The sequence below is a fragment of the Eleutherodactylus coqui genome, chromosome 11 (assembly GCF_035609145.1).
Source record: "Eleutherodactylus coqui strain aEleCoq1 chromosome 11, aEleCoq1.hap1, whole genome shotgun sequence".
NCBI lineage: Eukaryota > Metazoa > Chordata > Amphibia > Anura > Eleutherodactylidae > Eleutherodactylus > Eleutherodactylus coqui.
This window is the reverse complement of record NC_089847.1, coordinates 91,222,725-91,242,413: the sequence shown is the minus strand read 5'-3', so window position 1 is coordinate 91,242,413 and position 19,689 is coordinate 91,222,725. Positions and strand designations below refer to the sequence as shown.

At 43.9% G+C, this 19,689-nt stretch overlaps 1 protein-coding gene across 9 annotated transcripts in view; it reads right to left on the bottom strand.

The window, feature by feature from the left end:
* The window catches only part of TSPAN4 (tetraspanin 4), a 529,911-nt gene that overhangs the window by 51,007 nt on the left and 459,215 nt on the right, over window positions 1-19,689 (bottom strand). For all 9 annotated transcript variants that reach the window (XM_066583029.1, XM_066583028.1, XM_066583035.1 and 6 more), the window contains 2 exons: window positions 17,427-17,618; window positions 7,383-7,457 (listed from right to left, as the gene is read on the bottom strand). In XM_066583029.1, coding sequence (XP_066439126.1) covers window positions 7,383-7,457; window positions 17,427-17,618 — 267 coding nt within the window. The remainder of the gene's footprint in view (window positions 1-7,382; window positions 7,458-17,426; window positions 17,619-19,689) is intronic.

Here is a 19,689-nt window from a genome sequence, read left to right as displayed (position 1 = left end):
CCGTATCACGGATGAGAATTGGACGTGCAATGTCCACTGTCCCTGCAAATCACACGTATGTGTGTTCATGTGTTGTCCGATGCGAGCTACTCTTGAGATTCTCAGGTGCAACTTGCATATGGTATCTGAATGAGGCCTAAGGCAACAATGCTAACGATTGCGCCATGGTGTGGCTCTAGGCTGCTATCATGGGCCTATGCTTATTTAATGTAAATCAGCTAGGGCCTGATGTGGCCAGTAAATGGTTTCATGAAAGTACAAGGGCGCTATACATCGGGTCCCCCAAATGACAACACCACTGGGCCATGGCTTCCTGGGAGAATTGAAGAATGTAAGGAACTTCACAAGTTGTAAATGCAACATTGAAACTGCAACACCAAGAAGGGAACTATGTGGGATTTTGGAAATGGCAGGATTGATGGACATGTTAATGATATGCAAATGATAAAAATGGAAACAAAATATTCATTTTGTTGGCAATTTGTTCAGTATTGAGTATGAACGCAGCACACAGAAATACCTGCACTTACACGCATTGGCATACTATTAATGGTTGTCTGAGGAATGTTCTGCCACATTGAATGCACTTCGGCACACACACCATCAAGATGCACTGCTGGCAGCTCCTCTTGCAATTGCCAACCAATGAAGTCCCAGATGTGCTTGATAGAAGAGGAGTCTGGAGACGCTGCAGGAAGCTACAGTTACATGAGAAGCATGCAGTCTGGCATTGCCGTGCTGAAAAATGGCTCCCGGGACACTTTGCAGAAATGAACGTACTGCTGGTTCCACAACCAAATCAACATAACGTTGAGCTTTAGACCTCATGTCCACGGGGAAATTCGAGCCCGCACGGATTCCCCATGCAAAATCCCGCAGTGAGTCCCTCCTTTCCCGCAGACATAAGGCCAAACAATAGATTATACTCACCTGTACGGATGCTGCGGGTTCCCGTCCTTCGTGGCCGGATCTTCTTTTTTCTGCCTGTCGAATGTGCTCGGCAAGCCGGCAGCGTGCCGCGCGCATGCAGCGTGCACACTTTTTTTGAATTTCTGCTTTCCCACGGTCCCACAGCACGGACGCAGTGAGAACTGCGGGTGTGCAGCGGGACCGGACAGCTTCCATAGGCTTCAATGTAAGCCGCTGGAGCTGTCCGTGTGGGAAACCCACTGAAAATGGAGCATGTTGCGGGTGGCTTCCCGCACATGCGATCCACGCGGCAGGGAAAAATGACATCCACAGGTATTTAATTACCTGCAGGTGTCCAGTGATTCCCTATGGGCGTGGATCACGCATGCGGGACACCCGCGCAGATTCACTAATTCGATTTTGCCCGTTGACATTAGGCCTTAGTCTACCTGAATGGAGACTAGAGGAGTCTAGCTATTGTACATTATGCCACTCCATTCCATATTCCCGGAATACGACCAGTGTGATGTTTCCTGGTGAAGGCCTTTTCATGCCATTGGCCACATGGTTTCCAGAGCAATATTCAGCTATTGCATCCATGAAAAAAGTGGGACTCATTGCTGAAAGGACAGACATCCATTCCAACCTCCATTGCTGTCTCGTTCTGCATAATGATAGCCTTTGACAGCGGTAAAGTGAGGTCAATGGAGAACCTGCTGCTGGCCATCTAGCTCGTAGCCCAATGACGTGCAAGCACCATCTAATGGCTTGTGTAGCACTGTTTGACACCCTGGGCTTTGGATGTGACGTCTAGACTTTATATGATTTTTGAGGTTTCATGTGGCTGAAAAAAAACCCTTGCTTTCGATCTGCCTTTAATATCATTTAAGCCCTTCCAACATGCCACAGATTGGAGCTAGTTGCTTGAAAATTTGCATATCTTAGCGTTATCTTCTACTTCAAGCAATTTCAATGTTGAGGTGTGTAATAAAGTAAAAGGGTTGTCCCTCAAAAATAACATCATTTAGTCTCATTTGGGGAGACTCAGGGCTCACATTCTTGTGATCGGTTGGGGTTCACCAGCAATCAGGCACTTATCCCCTATCCTGTGACTAGATGAAGTTATTTATCTTCATGGGTCGGCCTCTTTAAAAAAAGGCCGCCCTTAGATGACCTGTATATTACCCTGTATGAGATTTTCAAACTCCCGTCCATGCTGCAGAAAAAATCCACCCAAAACCCATGCGGAAATTGACATGCGGTTCGGGATTTAAATCCGCAGCATGTCAATTTCATTGCCGTTTATGTTGCAGAATCTTCAGCTCCGGACATTCCGCAGCACATCCGCCCGTGTGAACATGCCCCGCGGGTCAGGAATCTCTGCAAACATGGTAACAGCGCCTAATCTTCCTGTAAAATAATATCCGCCTCTTCTAGGAATAAGCAGCGGCACGAAGCTGTAACATTATACACTATCCTGAGAGTCTTCGCAGGCTTGCTGACTCTGCACATAGATTTCAATACATTTTATGTAAGGCTCAATTAGCCTTAAACTGACAATTTTCCTTATTTGTATCCAGCAAAAGGCGAGCTTATTTCCATTTTACTGAGGTTTGCTGAATTTATGCAGATCAGCCACTTATGTCTCTCTGTTTGACTAATGTCGGCTTCATAATTGCTTTGCAAACAATGAACAGCATCAAAAAAACAAAAGCAAAAACCAACAACATCAATTTACCTGAGGATGTTAGCATAAAAGAGATGGAGACGGACCTCGCTGCCGTGTAATGCATTCGCTTATGGTCACCTGCGGAAAGGCAAGATCCGCACTGCTATAATGGCATGTGACAGGTAAAGCTATTCCCGTTGTGATGACATATGTCCGATGCCACAGTGCAAACACAGGAACTTAACACCTACTTTATGATGTCAAGGCAGCACATTGATGGGATGTCATTGGAACGCATGGCTGCTGATGACTGGTTATGCAAGGCACTTACTGTACTACTACACAGATGGTCATGGAGTCTGCTACGTGCCAAAGTCATTGGACCATAAAAGGGCAAGCGCAGATTTATCCACCAGTACAGCACATGCATAGGCAGCTGAAGTACCGTACACCGGAGTCATGAGACCCGGTCATCTGCTAGCGACATTATGTACAATGCTGCAGATGAAATGCCAATATAGGACACTGCAGGTGACCTTATGTCCCACCAAATTTTGTGGTGCTACAAAGTCGCAAGTGGTGCTACAAAGCTGTGCGACTTTGTAGTACCACTTGCAAGGATTTTCGTGGGGGAGGCTTGACATATGAGTAAAAAAAAAACAAAAAAAAATCACCTTGGAAGCGCTGTCCATCTCCTTCCCTGTCTTCTTCCCGGTAGTTATCTTCAGCATCTCTTATAGCCGGGGATTGGAAACTCCTCGTTTCCAGTAAGCGCTGCCACTGATTGGCTGAGCGCTGCTACACATAGCCAATCAGAGCCATTCATTGAGCGTTGGCTCTAATTGGCTAAGCATCACAGTGCTCAGCCAATCAGAGACATAGTCTCCAGAGGGCGAGGATTTTTCAATCCTCAGCTAGAAGAGATGATGAAGAACAGTTCCGGGGACCGAGGAGAAGATGCAGGGGACCTGGACAATGCTTCTAAGGTGATGTATTTTTTTTTTTTTACATTTTTTCCTGCGGCTAGAGCTTAGTTTAGGGCTTAGACAGTAGGATTTCCTACTGTCAAAGTTGCATTGCAACCGCACAAAGCCGTATTTTCGTGCGATGCGATGCAACAGAGAGGAAGGCTCCATAGTAAAGCATGGGCTCTACATCCATGCGATCTGTAGCACAATAAAATCCCCCGTGTGGATGCAGCCTGAAGCCCATGGCTTCCAATGGGTTCTTTCAGGCTACACAACATCGCTCATGTGAAAGAACCCATTGGGAACAATGAGCTTCACATACATACAAGAAAAAATCGACAACATTCGAAAAGAAATCTCTGAAAGCTGCATGGTTAGCCCCGATTCCAGTTTCATCAGCACTGCACCCAGCACCTACTCACTATCTACGTTAGAACCAACTACAGAGGAAGAAGTCTCCAGGCTCCTTTCCACTGCCCGCCCCACCACCTGCGCTAGCGACCCCCTCCCCTCTCACCTCCTCCGCTCCCTTTCCCCGGCTCTCATTACTCACCTCACTACAATCTGCAACCTCTCCCTAACCTCTGGCATTTTTCCCTCCTCATTTAAACACTCCATTATATCCCCTCTGCTTAAAAAACCAACCCTGGACCCGACTTATGCTGCCAACTACCGACCTGTCTCAAACCTCTCCTTCATCTCCAAATTACTGGAACGCCTGGTGTAGACCTTACTCGCTTTCTCTCTGACAACTCACTTTTCGACCCCCTCCAGTCTGGTTTCCGCTCTCTACACTCGACCGAAACTGCCCTTACAAAAGTAACAAATGACCTGATGACTGCAAAGTCGAGAGGTGATTACTCCCTACTAATCCTTCTTGACCTGTCTGCTGCATTTGACACTGTCGACCATAATCTCCTTCTCACTATGCTCCACTCTATTGGTCTAAAGGACACTGCTCTGTCCTGGTTCTCTTCCTACCTCTCTGACCGCTTTTTCAGTGTTTCCTTTGCTGGTTCTATCTCTGCCCCACTTCCTCTCGCTGTTGGGGTACCCCAGGGCTCGGTCCTTGGTCCCCTTCTCTTCTCTATCTATACTGCCCCAATTGGACAAACCATCCACAAATTTGGCCTCCAATACCATCTCTACGCTGATGACACCCAACTATACACCTCCTCTCGTGAGATCTCTGCACCATTCCTCCAAAATATCACCGACTGTCTGTCCGCTGTCTCTAACACTATGTCCTCCCTTTCTCTCAAACTAAACCTCTCTAAAACTGACCTCCTTGTCTTTCCACCTTCTAACCGACCTCCCCTCAACATCTCCATTCCAGTGTCTGGCACCATCATAAACCCCAGACGGCATGCCCGATGCCTTGGGGTCACTCTGGACTCTGACCTCTCCTTTACCCCCCATATCCAATCTCTGGCCCAAACATGCCACATGCACCTCAGAAATATTGCTAAAATACGTCCGTTCCTAACCACGGACAGGCTAAAGACACTCGTGGTTGCGCTCATCCACTCCCGGCTTGACTACTGCAACTCGCTACTCATTGGCCTCCCCCGCACTAGACTCGCTCCACTCCAATCCATACTAAATGCAGCAGCTAGGCTCATTTTTCTATCCAGTCGTTATTCAGACTCCTCTACATTATGCCAGTCGCTGCATTGGCTGCCCATCCACTGCAGAACTAAATTTAAACTCCTCTACCTCACTCACAAAGCTCTGCATGGCGCTGCCCCACCATACATCGCCTCCCTACTGTCAGTACACCACCCAGCCCGCTCACTCCGATCGGCTAACACACTCAGACTACACACCCCTGTAATACGAACCTCACATGCTCGCCTACAGGACTTCACCAGAGCAGCACCCATCCTCTGGAATGCACTACCCCAAGGCATCCGGACAATTCCCGATGCACGAAATTTCAGACGTGCCTTAAAAACGCACCTCTTCAGGGAAGCATACCAAATCTCCTGACCTAGTCCCTCGCCCCTCCCTGTTTGCTTTCTAATAAATGATCTGTACATGAAATTTCCTATTGCCTATGTTCCCCACCCCCCCTGCACCTCCTGTTCCACCCCCAACCCATTTGTGTTTAACCCAATGTATCTCATATTGTAATTGTTTTGTTTTGCATTTATCCATGCCTGAAAGCGCTGCGGAATAAGTTGGCACTATACAAATAAAGATTATTATTATTATTATTACATGCGTTTTGCAGCGATGATTTTGTAGCCCAGATGAAAGAGGCCTCAAACACTAACAACATATCTAGACCCAAAACTAATTACAGACAACGATGGACTATAAAGCTGTTGTACCAGATTTATCACAGGGGTAGTAAGACGCAGCAAGCAGAGACAATAACGGATGTTTGCTGAAAGAGCTCCCATAAGGGTGACAAAGAGTAGTGACCCTTCCTAGGATGGTAACACATGGCAGCTCCCTATGGATTGGAGCTGTAGGTAGTACTACTTCAAACAGTTGGTATGATTGATACAATGATGGACTCAGTGCTTTTACACCTCACAATTTATCATTTGCGCGAGTGATCAATGTCAGAGTTGCCCAATCGCTCCTGCAGCCTGTTTATACAGGTAGATAAGTCGTTTGCTTGTTTGCTGGCTAAATCGTCCAGTCGCTAACATTCACTGGTAAGAATGACTGAACTATTGGTATTTAAACCAAACAATTAGCATCCAAAGTCAATTTTTGTGCTTGCATGAAATTAAATGTAGGTGAATGAATTATTATCCATCATTCGATCATTGGCTGTGTTTACTCCTAATGATTACAATCGTTCAAATTGGAATGATCCAGCGATTTTTCTTGACTGACAATCGTTCCATCTAAATGCAGCATTCCTGCAAGTCAATGTCAGACCTTTTGACAAGCCTTCTAACATTGACTGGTAAGAGAAGCCAAAACCAGAGTCTTCTCCAGAAGGAAATGATAACCATGAATAGACAGACTATTTAGTGTTTTTTGCCCCTCATCAGTGTGTTGCTGGCTGGGCGAGAGGCCTGTGTCGTGGTTTGGAAGAGGTGAACGTTATCCTTAGGGAGAGCACCTAGAAGGTGTAAGGTGAGGGGACTTCTAAGGCCATGCAGGCTCCTCTGGGACAATGAGCACGGGCAATGAAGTATAGATGCTGAGGAAGCCTACTCAGGTACAACTATGTTGTTATTCTTCATCGGAGGACTCTAAGGTATGCCACTGTATAGCTATATACTGGCATGAGGGTCCCATTCCTGGCTCTACTATAGGCCCTTATGAATTGTATTTACACCACTGTACCATAGCTAGCGTAATGGTATTATGGGCCTTTATGGAATCATATATACGACTCACTGTGGCCAAATACAAAGAATAAGATTCATTCTTACTGATAAGGACTACATTTATTAAAGACGTTCTCTGGGATGTTAATATTGATGGTCTATTCTTCAGACACCCACCGATCAGCACACTAAAGGGGCCATAGTAATCCTGCCCAGAGGTTAGATCCACACCGATCAAATATTGAGGTCTAAGTATAGGCTATCAGTATCAAAGTCTTAGAGAGCCCCTTTAGGACTTGCATGTATATCCATAATGCAGTCATTACCACACCAAAACTGATCCAAATACATGGTCAAAATATAAAATATGCTTCACTTCAGCCATTATGTTCAGGTTGGCGTGTGACTAAATTACACAGTGATCGTGAAATGTAATGTAATAATCTCAAGACCGTCTTTAGCTAATAGATCGTCTTTAGATAATATCATTATCTTAGAAGGAAAAGTTTAATAAAGTTCTAGGAAGTTAAGAAAACCTCTTACCTTATCTGTGTAGATGAAGAACAGCGTAACCACAATGAGCTCCAGTAGGAAGATAATCAACAGCAGGATAAAGAACTAAGGAAAAAAAACACATAAATGTTAGATTTTTTTCCCTATTATGATCTTATTAAAGACATTATAGATTATATATATATGAGCCTGTGTTTACAGTATAACGATCTGAAAAAGACATCTGGCGGGACTGCGTGCGTCTTAGGGCTACAAGCTCATTATGTTATGTTTCTATGTTTTTTGCTTATTGACATAATACTAAGAACCACAAATGATGTTAAATATCATTTCTTCCAAGAAAATAGACCCTTTACAAGGACCAGGAGGAGAGGGGGGGGGGGGGGGGTCTGACAACTCTGCGCAATCTGTTCCTGGAAAGCAGGCAGGGGATTTTCTACATGATTATATTAGGTAAAAAAGCAATAAAGACATAATATGTTCTCTCAATTCGCTTGTTCTCTTACTTCTTCCCTCTAGAAATTACATTTACACGATCCAAGGACTTTCATTAAAGGAGGAAAGAAATCAGCAATGTGCTTCCTTAGTTCCAATAAGCACTTGGAGGTGATTAGATGGCTGGAAGCACATGCTGAATATCCTACTGGTGAGAAGGGACAACGCTTTATGAACTGCTTGCTAGGATGAAAGATAGAGGCCATTAAATGACCGAGAAATTCCCTATTTCAAACAGCAGGGTAACTGAGAAAGACACGCTGCGCTATACAATACATGTCCCAGTGTTTATGCCGTCCAACTTCATCGACAATAAAGAAGGACTTTGGTGGGTACTGCTCAGACTTTACTGTCATCCCTGCACTTCCTAACTCTTCAGTAAATATAGTTCTAAGCAGCTTTATAGATGAAGTACTACGTATGCTCTAACATAACACACCGGGGGAAGATTAATCAAAGTGATAGGAAAAAGTGATACTATTAGGGTTTTCACACCGACCGATAGTTAATCTGAAAAAAAATTGCTACATGTCCTTTTCTTGTCCCTGGGAATTAAAAGCAAAGCCAGACTCCATGTACAGACAGCTGTTTCAGGGTATTTGCTCATCATCAGTGTAAAGTAGGAGTTTGGCTTTGCTAGTGAGAGGCCTAGGATGGGGGTCAGAAATGCTATCTTTTTTCTTTAGGGAGAGCACCTAGACGGTGAGTGAGGAGACTCAAAAGGCCATTCATGCTCCTCTGGGTAATATGCAAATACGGGAGATGGAATAGTACCTCCACAGTGCCACAATGGCAGACAGAATAATCCCTGGATCAACCTTTGATAGTTCCTATCTGAATGTAAGACCCATATCAACAACCCCACTGGTCACCTAATGTCTATATCCTGTAATATCATTCCGTTCTAGAAAGACATCTAGTCCCCCCTTAAACTCCTCTATGGATTTTGCCATCACCACATCCTCAGGCAGAGAGTTCCACAGTCTCACTGCTCTTACAGTAAAGAACCCCCTTCTGTGTTGGAGATGAAACCTGCTTTCTTCTAGACGTAGCGGATGCCCTCTTGTTACCGTTGCAGTCCTGGGTATAAACAGATCATGAGAGAGATCCTTGTATTGTCCCCTCATGTATTTATACATAGATATTTGGTCGTCCCTTAGGCAACTTTTTTCCAGGGTAAATAATCGCAGTTTTGATAGCCTCTCTGGGTATTCTAGTCCTCCCATTCAGTTTATTAATTTAGTTGCCCCTCTTTGGACCCCCTCAAGCCCTGTAACATCTTTCCTGAGCACCGCTGTCCAGAACTGTACGCAGTATTCCATGTGAGGCCTGACAAGTGCCTTATATAGTGGGAGGATAATGTTCTCGTCCCTCACCCCTTTCCCTTTTTTTAATGCACCCCAAGACTTTATTTGCTTTTGCAGCAGCTGACTGGCATTGATTGCTTCAGTTAAGTCTACAGTCCACTAGTATCCCCAGGTCCTTTTCCATGTCACTTTTCCCTAGTAGTACCCCATTTAGTGTATATTGGTGACATCCGTTTCTCCTGCCCATGTGCATAACCTTACATTTATCAATATTGAACTTAATTTGCCATTTTTCTGCCCAAGCCCCCAGCTTATCCAGGTCCGTTTGTAGCCGTACCTTGTCCTCCGTTGCATTGATTATATTGTATAATTTTGTATCATCTGCAAATATCGGTATTTTACTGTGCAGCCCCTCTATCAGGTCGTTGATAAATATATATTGAACAGAATGGGGCCCAATACTGAGCCCTATGGAACCCGACTAGCGACTACTTCCTACAGCTGATTTTGCCAAGGAAAGCTAGCTAGACATTTCTCTGTAGTGGCTGATGTACCATAGAGAAGATAACTTGGTGGCCATTTAGAATACATGGAGTCTACCAGAGAAACTCTTCGCTCTGCCCATTTGCCCTGAGTGGTGGACCCGCTCTATGAAGTCTACATTGCCCACATTGAACAGGCATTGTCTTCATGATCAAACCTATTTAGCAATCTATGATAGACTGCATCTGCTGGGACATCCTATCCTAAGGGCGCTTGTTGTGCCAACTCTTAACAAGCCATGACTGATTAAGAACTGTGGCTCAGAGTTTCAGAAGCGTTACTACTAGAGATGAGCGAGCGTACTCGGAAAAGCACTACTCGCTCGAGTAATTTGCTTTATCCGAGTATCGCTGTGCTCGTCCCTGAAGATTCGGGTGCCGGCACGGAGCGGGGAGCTGCAGGGGAGAGCGGGGAGGAACGGAGGTAAGATCTCCCTCTCTCCCGCCCGCTCTCCCCTGCTCCCCGCTGCGACTCACCTGTCAGCCGCAGCGGCACCCGAATCTTCAGACCCGAGCACAGCGATACTCGGATAAAGCACATTACTCGAGCGAGTAGTGCTTTTCCGAGTACGCTCGCTCATCTCTAGTTACTACACACCATTCTGCTGGTGACCCTTTATGACTCCTGTGTTGTGAACCACAGAGGACAGAACTTTAGATGAGAAACAACATCGCTCTATGTACTCTCTAACCGCTGTTGGTTTTCGAACTAGAAAATGAAATGTTTCATGGAGAATAAGGTGGAAGCTGCACGGCTGTTATTGAAAGATGTGTCACAAGTTATAATAGAAATGTGCATCCGTAATCCCCACCTCTTCCTTGGATGCATCACAAAATAACCACACTTGTGCCGCTGCCATCTCTGCGGTGCGTACAGAGATAGTAAAATCAATTTGAGTTCCCGCTCGAACCCTCCTGGGCGAGCTGTAAAGTGTGTTTTTATTTCCTGCTCTTCCCTCGGCTCCTGACTTCTCTTCTGTAATATTTCATGCTGCAGTTGCTCAGCGTTTGAGCTGAGAGGATTGAATGTCACACAGCTGGCATCCTCTGTAAGATCACTGTTAACCTTTCTCCTTTCCGTGCTGACAAACTACAGCTAAAAGTGGCAAACTTTGGGTAACGGAGGACAATTGTCGCTTTTTTTCGAAGCCAATCGATACTGCAGAAGTTCAGTAAGTAAGCAAGCAGCAGTCCAATGTGAGCTACTGCAGAGCCATGTCATATCACTATCCTTGCCTGTGACACATTTATCTACCATGTCCTGGAAGAAGCTCAAACTGAGCAAAACTTGAGTTGAGCGGTCCGACATGCTGTGAAGGTGCTACTCTATGGTTTAACCCTTTCCAGCCCAATTTCCCTGCCACCCGCACACTTCCAAACTCTTCATTTATTTAGGGTGGGAAAGCGCATTGTGGAATTACTCAACAGAAACCCATTAAATCATCATGACATGTCATTTTTATCAGCACTTTTTTGGAAAATTATCCCTCTCCAACCCAGTGTTGGCCCTCATCCAATATTAAGATTTCCCTGCATAGGTCTGCTGTAGGACAAGGCACATGTTTCTAACAGTATGCAGGACAGTGCTCCCATGACGGAGTCTGTTCTGCATATGTATGTTACAGAATACAGGATTGGGTTCTGATGTTGGAGCTCTGTCCTGTATACTGTAGCATACTTACGCAGAATAGAATCCGACATCGGAGCGCTATCCTGCATACTGTTAGAGCCATGTATAGAACAGCCTTTGAAATCAGAGCGCTTTCCTGTATACTGTAACATACATATGCAGAACATACTCACACATAGGAGCGCTGTCCTGCATAGTGTTACAAAAGTGCTGGCCCTTTTGAACAACTGCCTGTTTGCAATAAATGGAGGTGGGTGACCAGAGAAGATCCCTGGTGCGCTGCCTCCATTCTCTGAACTATCACTCCTGTGTAAAAGCAAAGGTAACTTATCTGAACGATGGTTGCTCAGTCTAAAGGTAACTTTTTGAACATTGCTTAGTCTAAGATAAGCGACTAATATGAGCATTTTCACTTCTTTGGTTTTTTTGATCTCTCACACAACCTGACCATTTGGCGTGATGATACTCTCGCTGTGGCTCATATCCAGAAAGTATTGTGTATCAGTCCAGTTAATTAGAACTGGATCTGTGCATTCTCCAGACGTGGTGTGACTGCCATAAACAGGAGCATTTCACTCTGCCAGATGGTCAGAAGAAATACAAAATGTAGGCACGCTAAAGGAAATTTTACCTAAATGTGACAGAAATTGATGAAGTTGTGATTTTAGTAATGTAACCTTTCTCCTTCATCTATGCAAATGAGTGATGGAATAATCTACACAACGCAACCTATTGAAAGGTAGCTATCCCATGAGTCCATAACCAACCTTTTAACAAGCCTTGCAACAAGACTAGGGATGAAAGCCAAACCAGAATATCTCTTTGTACAGACAGTTGTTTTGGGGGTTTTGTACCTCATCAGTTTACTGTAGAGTTCTGATTGGCTCAGTGAGAGGATATTCTAGTTTGGTTTACATCCCTAGTCATGTTCCAAATTGACAAAGGGTGCATTCACACGAGTGTGTGTGTATGCATACATTGGTGCACAAAGAATTCAATGAATGGCTGAGTGCTGCTTGTGATTGGCTGAGTGCTGTGACCAATCACAGGCAGCACTCAGCTGGCATTCAATGAATGGCTAAGTGCTGCCTGTGATTGGCTAAGTGCTCAGCCAATCAGATACAGCTCTTTCAGCAGGCGGAAATTTGTGTGTGTGTGTGTGTGTATATATATATATATATGTGTGTGTGTGTAATATATATATATATATATATATATATATATATATATTACACACACACACATATATATATATATATACACACACACACACACACAAATTTCCGCCTGCTGAAAGAGCTGTATCTGATTGGCTGAGCACTTAGCCAATCACCACATCCTCAGGCAGAGAGTTCCACAGTCTCACTGCTCTTACAGTAAAGAACCCCCTTCTGTGTTGGAGATGAAACCTGCTTTCTTCTAGACGTAGCGGATGCCCTCTTGTTACCGTTGCAGTCCTGGGTATAAACAGATCATGAGAGAGATCCTTGTATTGTCCCCTCATGTATTTATACATAGATATTTGGTCGTCCCTTAGGCAACTTTTTTCCAGGGTAAATAATCGCAGTTTTGATAGCCTCTCTGGGTATTCTAGTCCTCCCATTCAGTTTATTAATTTAGTTGCCCCTCTTTGGACCCCCTCAAGCCCTGTAACATCTTTCCTGAGCACCGCTGTCCAGAACTGTACGCAGTATTCCATGTGAGGCCTGACAAGTGCCTTATATAGTGGGAGGATAATGTTCTCGTCCCTCACCCCTTTCCCTTTTTTTAATGCACCCCAAGACTTTATTTGCTTTTGCAGCAGCTGACTGGCATTGATTGCTTCAGTTAAGTCTACAGTCCACTAGTATCCCCAGGTCCTTTTCCATGTCACTTTTCCCTAGTAGTACCCCATTTAGTGTATATTGGTGACATCCGTTTCTCCTGCCCATGTGCATAACCTTACATTTATCAATATTGAACTTAATTTGCCATTTTTCTGCCCAAGCCCCCAGCTTATCCAGGTCCGTTTGTAGCCGTACCTTGTCCTCCGTTGCATTGATTATATTGTATAATTTTGTATCATCTGCAAATATCGGTATTTTACTGTGCAGCCCCTCTATCAGGTCGTTGATAAATATATATTGAACAGAATGGGGCCCAATACTGAGCCCTATGGAACCCGACTAGCGACTACTTCCTACAGCTGATTTTGCCAAGGAAAGCTAGCTAGACATTTCTCTGTAGTGGCTGATGTACCATAGAGAAGATAACTTGGTGGCCATTTAGAATACATGGAGTCTACCAGAGAAACTCTTCGCTCTGCCCATTTGCCCTGAGTGGTGGACCCGCTCTATGAAGTCTACATTGCCCACATTGAACAGGCATTGTCTTCATGATCAAACCTATTTAGCAATCTATGATAGACTGCATCTGCTGGGACATCCTATCCTAAGGGCGCTTGTTGTGCCAACTCTTAACAAGCCATGACTGATTAAGAACTGTGGCTCAGAGTTTCAGAAGCGTTACTACTAGAGATGAGCGAGCGTACTCGGAAAAGCACTACTCGCTCGAGTAATTTGCTTTATCCGAGTATCGCTGTGCTCGTCCCTGAAGATTCGGGTGCCGGCACGGAGCGGGGAGCTGCAGGGGAGAGCGGGGAGGAACGGAGGTAAGATCTCCCTCTCTCCCGCCCGCTCTCCCCTGCTCCCCGCTGCCAATCAGATACAGCTCTTTCAGCAGGCGGAAATTTGTGTGTGTGTGTGTGTGTGTATATATATATATATATGTGTGTGTGTGTAATATATATATATATATATATATATATATATATATATATATATATATATATATATATATATATATATATATATATATATATATATATATATATATATATATATATATATATATAGTTTCCCTGAAAATAAGACATACCCTGAAAATGAGATATAGCATGATTTTCCGGAATTTTTGAGGATGCAAAATGATTTTTCAGGCTTTTTGAGGATGCTTGAAATATAAGCCCTACTCCAAAATTAGGCCCTGCTAACAGTTAATTTAAAAAGTCAATTTAAATAGTGTCCAGGCAGCTATATATGGAAAAAAAGTTAAACATTTTTGAACAAAAATTAGTATAGGACACTGTCTTATTTTCGGGGAAACAGAGTGTGTATGTGTATATATATATAGTATTTTTTAAAACACATTCTAGGGATGATTTTTCAAGGAAGGGCTTATATTTAAAGCCCTTCCCTGAAAATCCCTGCAGGGCTTCTTGCTGGCAGCTCATTGCTTTCAATGGAACTGCAGAAGCGATGGTCCCATTGAAAGCAATGGGGATACATAGCAATCCACTGCCACAGCTGTCACAGTCCTCTTGGCACTGATCACTGTGACAGTGCTGTCACAGTGTTCAGTCACAAGGGGACTCCCTGCGGGGAATATTAACACGCACCACGTACCTATGGTACATGCATGTCCTATCTCTTACAGGTGCGCGCGTTTACACACCTGTAAAACACGGACATGTGAACACACCATAGGAAACCAATAGTTCTAATAGACGCGTGGTTTTGTGCTCACAATTGTACACACATAAACACGCTCATCTGAATCCACCTTCAAAGGGTAGCTCCCTTTCAATAAATGGCACTGTGCAGGCATTATTCTATCTCTCGATTTGCATACCCTTTTCCCAGGGTGCACTGCATGGCCCATAGAACTCCCTACACCCTTGTAGTGCTTTGGTGCTCTTCACAATAGAAACATTACCCCACTACACATTCATCTATAAAACTTTACTTTTCAGAATCTTCTGGGTTAGATCAGTTCCAAAGCTAATGCAAATCCATGGAGTTGGGCATAACATCCAGCCATTGACACAACTGAAGAGAGGGGTGTAACGGTGTTTCAGTGCAAGTTCTTATACGTCTTGTAGAAAATCAGCCACAAAGTTGTATTATTATTCAACATCATCCCCACTGATAGAGATCTTTGTCATTAGGGACCACCACTATAAACCATGGGGATGAAAGGGAATATTAAAAAAAAATGAAAAAAGCATCTGTTTGCCCCTCTTCTATTCTGAAATGCAGGATTGCCAACCTGTCCAGTGATCCCCGCCAGTCCATGAAAAACAAGGTCATTAGAGACTGGTATCCCTGTAAACTGATCATTAGACAAGGACATCAAGGACAGGCCCCCTAATGACCTAATTGTTATGTAGACTAAAAAAATGACCCATATGCCTTTCACTCCAACTCTAAAAAATGTAAGTGCCAAATAAATTGCCAAGTGGCCAGATGTAAGTACATATAACTAATCTTATGCAAAACGTGGTCATTCATCATTGTAAACAAGGAACAGAGGAGGAAGGGAGAGAACTCGGTTAGGTAAGTATAATGGATTTTTTTTTCCTGCTATCCCCAAACAAGCACTTCTTAAATCCCCCAAAATGGGGATCCCAAAAATTTCTTTGCCCAGAAACATTGACCAACCTTGATCTGTTCCTTGCACTAACTTGGAGTGTCTATGCTTCCCAATGTGCGGTTTGTGTGCACATCACATCATTAAACAAGGACTGTGAGTCCAATGACCTGAACTAACGGCACCACAGATGCAGTTAGTTTGGATCATTAGATCTATGGTTGAGCCGGGACTTCTGGCCACAATAAGGTGCAGAAGTGTGTCCATACTGTATTATACATATGTACTAGCCATATGTACACATGGTACATGCTACTTTCAATTACTTTTCACTTATTCTGAGGATGAAATCTAACTAACTGTACAAATAACAAAGAAGCACTTATTTATAATGTCAACCCACCGCAACGGCTTCAGACCTACCTGAGTGACTTACCATGAGCTGTGAGATGTACAGCATAAATACATCACTGATACTTACTCTCACACACAGCTTGATTCTACAACATTACTGCTAAATATCCCCTCTGACAAGTACACTGTAGGTGGTCCATGCTTTTATGACTTCATGACGGCTAATGACTGTCATGGTTGTGGACCACAAGTCCCAGCTGTAAGCAGGACACTTCAGAACTAATTTTTATGCAACTGCTGTCAAATAATAAGTGAATTGGAAACTCATTATCTGGCCAGCTATCGTTATTATGGAGGACACTTCCTAACCAAGATCCACTGGTATCATGAGCAGCTCGTTATCTACCTCCTCAATATCCATTCCCTCACATGGGTTACTTAATTTCTGTTCCTAGTGGGCTGCCTCATCTGGGGAAAATATCAGGACTGGCCACAAGACTCTAAATTGTTGCTCCCATTTGCAAACTCAAGGGCACATTATAGACCATGTTGGTCGCCATCCACAGCCTTGTTATGGCATGTCCATGACTGAAAAGGATAGATTGGTAACTTTGACTTAATGCCAGAAATTTAATTCAGCCCCTTCACCTTCTTTTTAAGGAAAACTACAATAGGCGGCAAACTATATGTCCACCATTGCAGATCCCGAATAACAGTGGTCACGAACTCGTGCACCCCAACTGTGTGGCCCACATATGAGACCACACGCACTGGCTACCAGAAGACCTCCGCATTGACAATGATGTGGTCTTTATCCAATCCCCTGAATAAAGCCAGCATGGGTGATATAACCCATATAGCTTTCTCAGCCTTCTGTTCTCTTTACCTTGGCCAAATGTAATTAAAATATTTGTCTGCAAGTGTTAGAATGTCATGTTTTCTTGTTTCTCCATATGTAATAGGTCTTCCCTCATTTTAGAAAATGAATGTGGCCTGAAAAGGTAAAAAGTTTTGTGATCTTTGCTGTAAGATTGAACTCCTAAAAAAGTTATGTCCTTTATATAGGAGCCTAAAAAAACTGTCGTCAATGTATCTGTAAACCGTCTCTATAATCTAGAGGATTCCTCCAAATATTCAGCTACATCCCTTTCCTCCTAAGTCAATGGGCAAGTGTAGGACATCAGTTCTATAATATCTGATATTTCTATTGCACAGCGTTGTGTCCCCTTAATGTGAAGCTTGTCATATAACTCGCAATCAGTATTGTTGACAGCGCCTTGTTTTCCTCTATTACGAGGATGTCCAGTACTATATAACTCCCACAACGAGACATACTTACACTCAGCAGTAGGTATTTGTTCTCCTTAATAGCACCGATGCAGCCCAGGAAACCCACGATCATCACGATAGTTCCTGTAGCTATCAACAAGTTGGCAGCAGACAGTGAAGGGAAAGAGGAGGAGAGCGTGGCAAAGCTCCCCTGTGTGACCGCCAACCAGATACCGACTCCAAGGATCCCACATCCTCCCAGCTGCCAAGACACAAGAGAGGAGCATGATGATGAGCAAGTCCTGTATGCAAGCACAGCCAGAAACAGACTCACAGTCATTGCACAATAGGCCTCTGTTTAATCATTTATAAAGGCCGAGTCATTTCATCAATACAGCTTTTTTAGGTTTAGAGGAAAGAAAAAAGTGAAACGTTATCTTCTGAGCCGAGTACATGGCTGCAAAACAAACTCGTTAGTCCCAGGATATTTGTAAAAGTACTTGCTACAGTACAAAGTGATGCAACAGGGACCCGGCAGTAATAGACATCCACCTTCTGAGATGTTTACAGCTGTCTACTAAAAGCCAAGGGGATCGATATTGTGCTGTCCAGGTAAATGCTGGGGGGATTCCTGACATGGAAGGGGAGGATGATGACTATATGAAGACAAAACTTCAAAGTGTTCAGCAAGAAATAAAGTGCAGTACAATAACAGTGAAGCCGTCATAATGGCTAATAGGGATTTAAAGTCACTGAAGAAGAAACTTATTTATACATACACACAGTAGGTCAGGAAACAAATTACCTGTACAGATGTAGCAGAGCGGAGATTGTTATTTAACACAGTTTTTTTTAATCGGACTACAAGTAATGTCATATTGGGAGAGATTTACTATGACAATGCGCCATACATAGGACTTCATTAAAGTGAAAAGATCCAAAATACAGTATGAAAAGTATTTTTGGGCATTCAAATGTAATGCTCTGCTGGAAAGCTCAGATTTAAATGGCGTTTTCCATGAAAATACCATTAATGACCTATCTTAAGAATAGGTCATCATCAATAGTTGATCAGGCGGGGCCCGCTGTGCAGGACCTCAGCTGATCAACTGATCACACACCCGCTGACAGCAATGGTATACACTAGGGGCAGAACAGAAGCCGCTACTCCAATTGATTTCAATGAGAGCTGCGCCTGCAATTACAAGAGGCAGCCACTACACAGGGGTTGGAGCAGCAGGATAGGTCATCTAAAAGTAGTATTTAAGACCAGACCACAGGGAGGACACCAGATCTGACATGATACCTGGTTTCAGTTATAATAGGCTAAACAGAAGATAACTCCACCTTAAAGGTGTTTTTTTTCTTTTTCACCGATGACCTGTCCTCTAGATAGGTCATCAACAGTTGATTGACGGGGTCCGCCGCTCGGGTCCCCCATCCATCAGCTGATTGTCCGGCTCGCTGTCCAGTGCATTGGGCAGATGTTGTTATCAGCACATAGGGGAGAAAATGCAGGCGACTGTTTGACTTCCATTAAAATCAATGGGAGAGATGCACTGCTACTGCACTTCCTGCTCTTGTTATGGACATCCAGCCCTGGGCAGGAAGTGCAGCCCAGTCTCCCATTGATCTCATTGGGAGTAAAGTTGACGCTTGCATTTCCTCCCCTCTCCACTGATGACAACATCCGGCCTGATGCACTGGACATCAGGCTGGTCGATCAGCTGATGGTCCAAGGTCCTGAGTGGTGGACCACCTTCCATCAACTACTGACAACCTATTCAGAGGATAACTCATCAATTAAAACAGAATCTGACCTGCCAATGGACATGAGGCCTTTGTGGTCAGTGTGAAAACTGCAAGATTTTAGGATTTTTTTAACCCTTTCCAATCCACTGTCAGACCTCTGAAGACATTATGATTTAAGGCTGTACAGCTCCGATGCTGGAAGACATCCATCGGGGTTCTCTCACTGTATATTGCCTCTCTGCTGTAAGAGCCTATCCAACATGTCACCTCATGCAGTACTGGCTTTAGCCAGCGTATAGCGCTGTTGTATAACAGCAGAAAAAGAGTAATCCCCCTAGGAGAACCAGGATACAAATTGGATTGGAAAGGGTTAAAGTATTGATTGTGACATCAATAATTAATCGGGGGAAAAAAAATCGCCAAGAATTCTTCAAAAAAATGTTTTTAACATAAAAGTGGATTTAGATAATAGGTCATGTTCTGACGTTACTTCCACTTTAAGCTGACTTTGGAGCAGATCACTTACTACTCAGGTCTACCCTGTCTGACTGTCGCTGTAGCTGTGTACATCACACCGCACA